This window comes from Lathyrus oleraceus, chromosome 5 (genome assembly GCF_024323335.1).
Source record: "Lathyrus oleraceus cultivar Zhongwan6 chromosome 5, CAAS_Psat_ZW6_1.0, whole genome shotgun sequence".
NCBI classification, from domain to species: domain Eukaryota; kingdom Viridiplantae; phylum Streptophyta; class Magnoliopsida; order Fabales; family Fabaceae; genus Lathyrus; species Lathyrus oleraceus.
Genome location: NC_066583.1, coordinates 328,421,144 through 328,422,441, shown reverse-complemented (window position 1 = coordinate 328,422,441; position 1,298 = coordinate 328,421,144). Strand labels below are relative to the sequence as shown.

The window sequence follows — 1,298 nt, the reverse complement described above, 5'->3', positions numbered from 1 at the left end:
ATGAAGAGACAACGGGAGCCATCTGGGAAGTCCAAGAAGGCAAAGAAGGCAAAGTTGGGAGAAACTTCTGGGTCAAGACCTCCAATCCCTCTGGCTGATTCTCCAAGTAAGTCTCTGCCTCCCTCTCGCTTTGTTAAATTAAAGCCTATTGCTTCTTCTCTTCCCCAAACCACTCCTATCTACACCCCATCAGAAACACCACCCTCCACCATCAGACCCTTTAACCCACCATCTCTGAAATTTAATCTCGCAACCATTACCCTACCCGTTTCTGAAGCAAAAATGCTGAATGAAACCACCTCACCATCATCTTCCACACCTTCATCCCCACCATAATACATTCTCTCATCAGACAACGAACACTCTGACCCCCAATCCCCCACACTAGCTCAACTTTAGGCATGTGTTTTGGCCTCACAACAACCACCACAACCTAAACAAGAAGTCACCTCTTCACCCCCTGAACAACAAAATCCACCTCCATCTGATCAACCACAAACACCACCTCCTGAACAACCAAAACCTTCACCCTCTAAACATCAACCTAGTCCACCACCTAAATAAACAACACCACCTCCCTCTGATATTCCCCCGCTACCAACCTCTGAAGCCATCATCACTCCTACTCAAAATCCCGCTGACACCAATCCAACTCCACCATCCTCCCCATCCTCTAACCCTGAACTAGAAACTGCCTTCCCCACATTAGAAGAAGCAATAACTTTATTTGCAGAGTCTTTAGTGGAGAAGATCAAGTCTCTGTTTGTCAACTCTATCATCAGTGATGATCCCTCTGCAGTGAGGATCTACTGGAACAGAGTGATCTGATGGATGACCTATGAAGCCTTCAAACTGAAAGGCCTCTCTAAACAAGTCCGCAACGACTTTATCAGAGATGCTGGAATAAGGCTACAGGCTCGCTTGGTCAGAGAGGCTGAGGAAAAGGTCAGGAAGGAAGCAGAAGAGAAAGCTCGCCTAGAAGAAGAGCAACAAATCATAGATGCTGAAGGGAAGGCTGCTGCTGCTGCTGTTGAGGCTGAGGCAAAAGCAAAAATCGAAGCTGAAGAGGCAACACGCATTGCTGCAAAGGAAGCTGCAAAGGCTAATGCTAATGCTCTGACTCAGGAGGAGCAATCTAACTCTGGTTTCGCCCCTATGGTATTAAAAACTATGGAGGAACTGCAAAAGGAACAACAAGTTGTGAGAGCAAGGTTGGATCATCAGGACTCCATCAACAACAACATTCAGAACCTGCTAACTCAATTGCTCCAAAGGATGCCTCCGCCTCCAAACCCTTA

At 46.8% G+C, this 1,298-nt stretch overlaps 1 protein-coding gene across 1 annotated transcript; it reads left to right on the top strand.

The window, feature by feature from the left end:
• LOC127080460 (pectinesterase inhibitor 10-like) lies at positions 1-336 on the top strand. The gene has a single exon (XM_051020779.1). It carries the CDS (start codon positions 1-3, stop codon positions 334-336), a length of 336 nt encoding a protein of 111 aa, XP_050876736.1.
• The last annotated feature ends 962 nt before the right edge of the window (positions 337-1,298 follow it).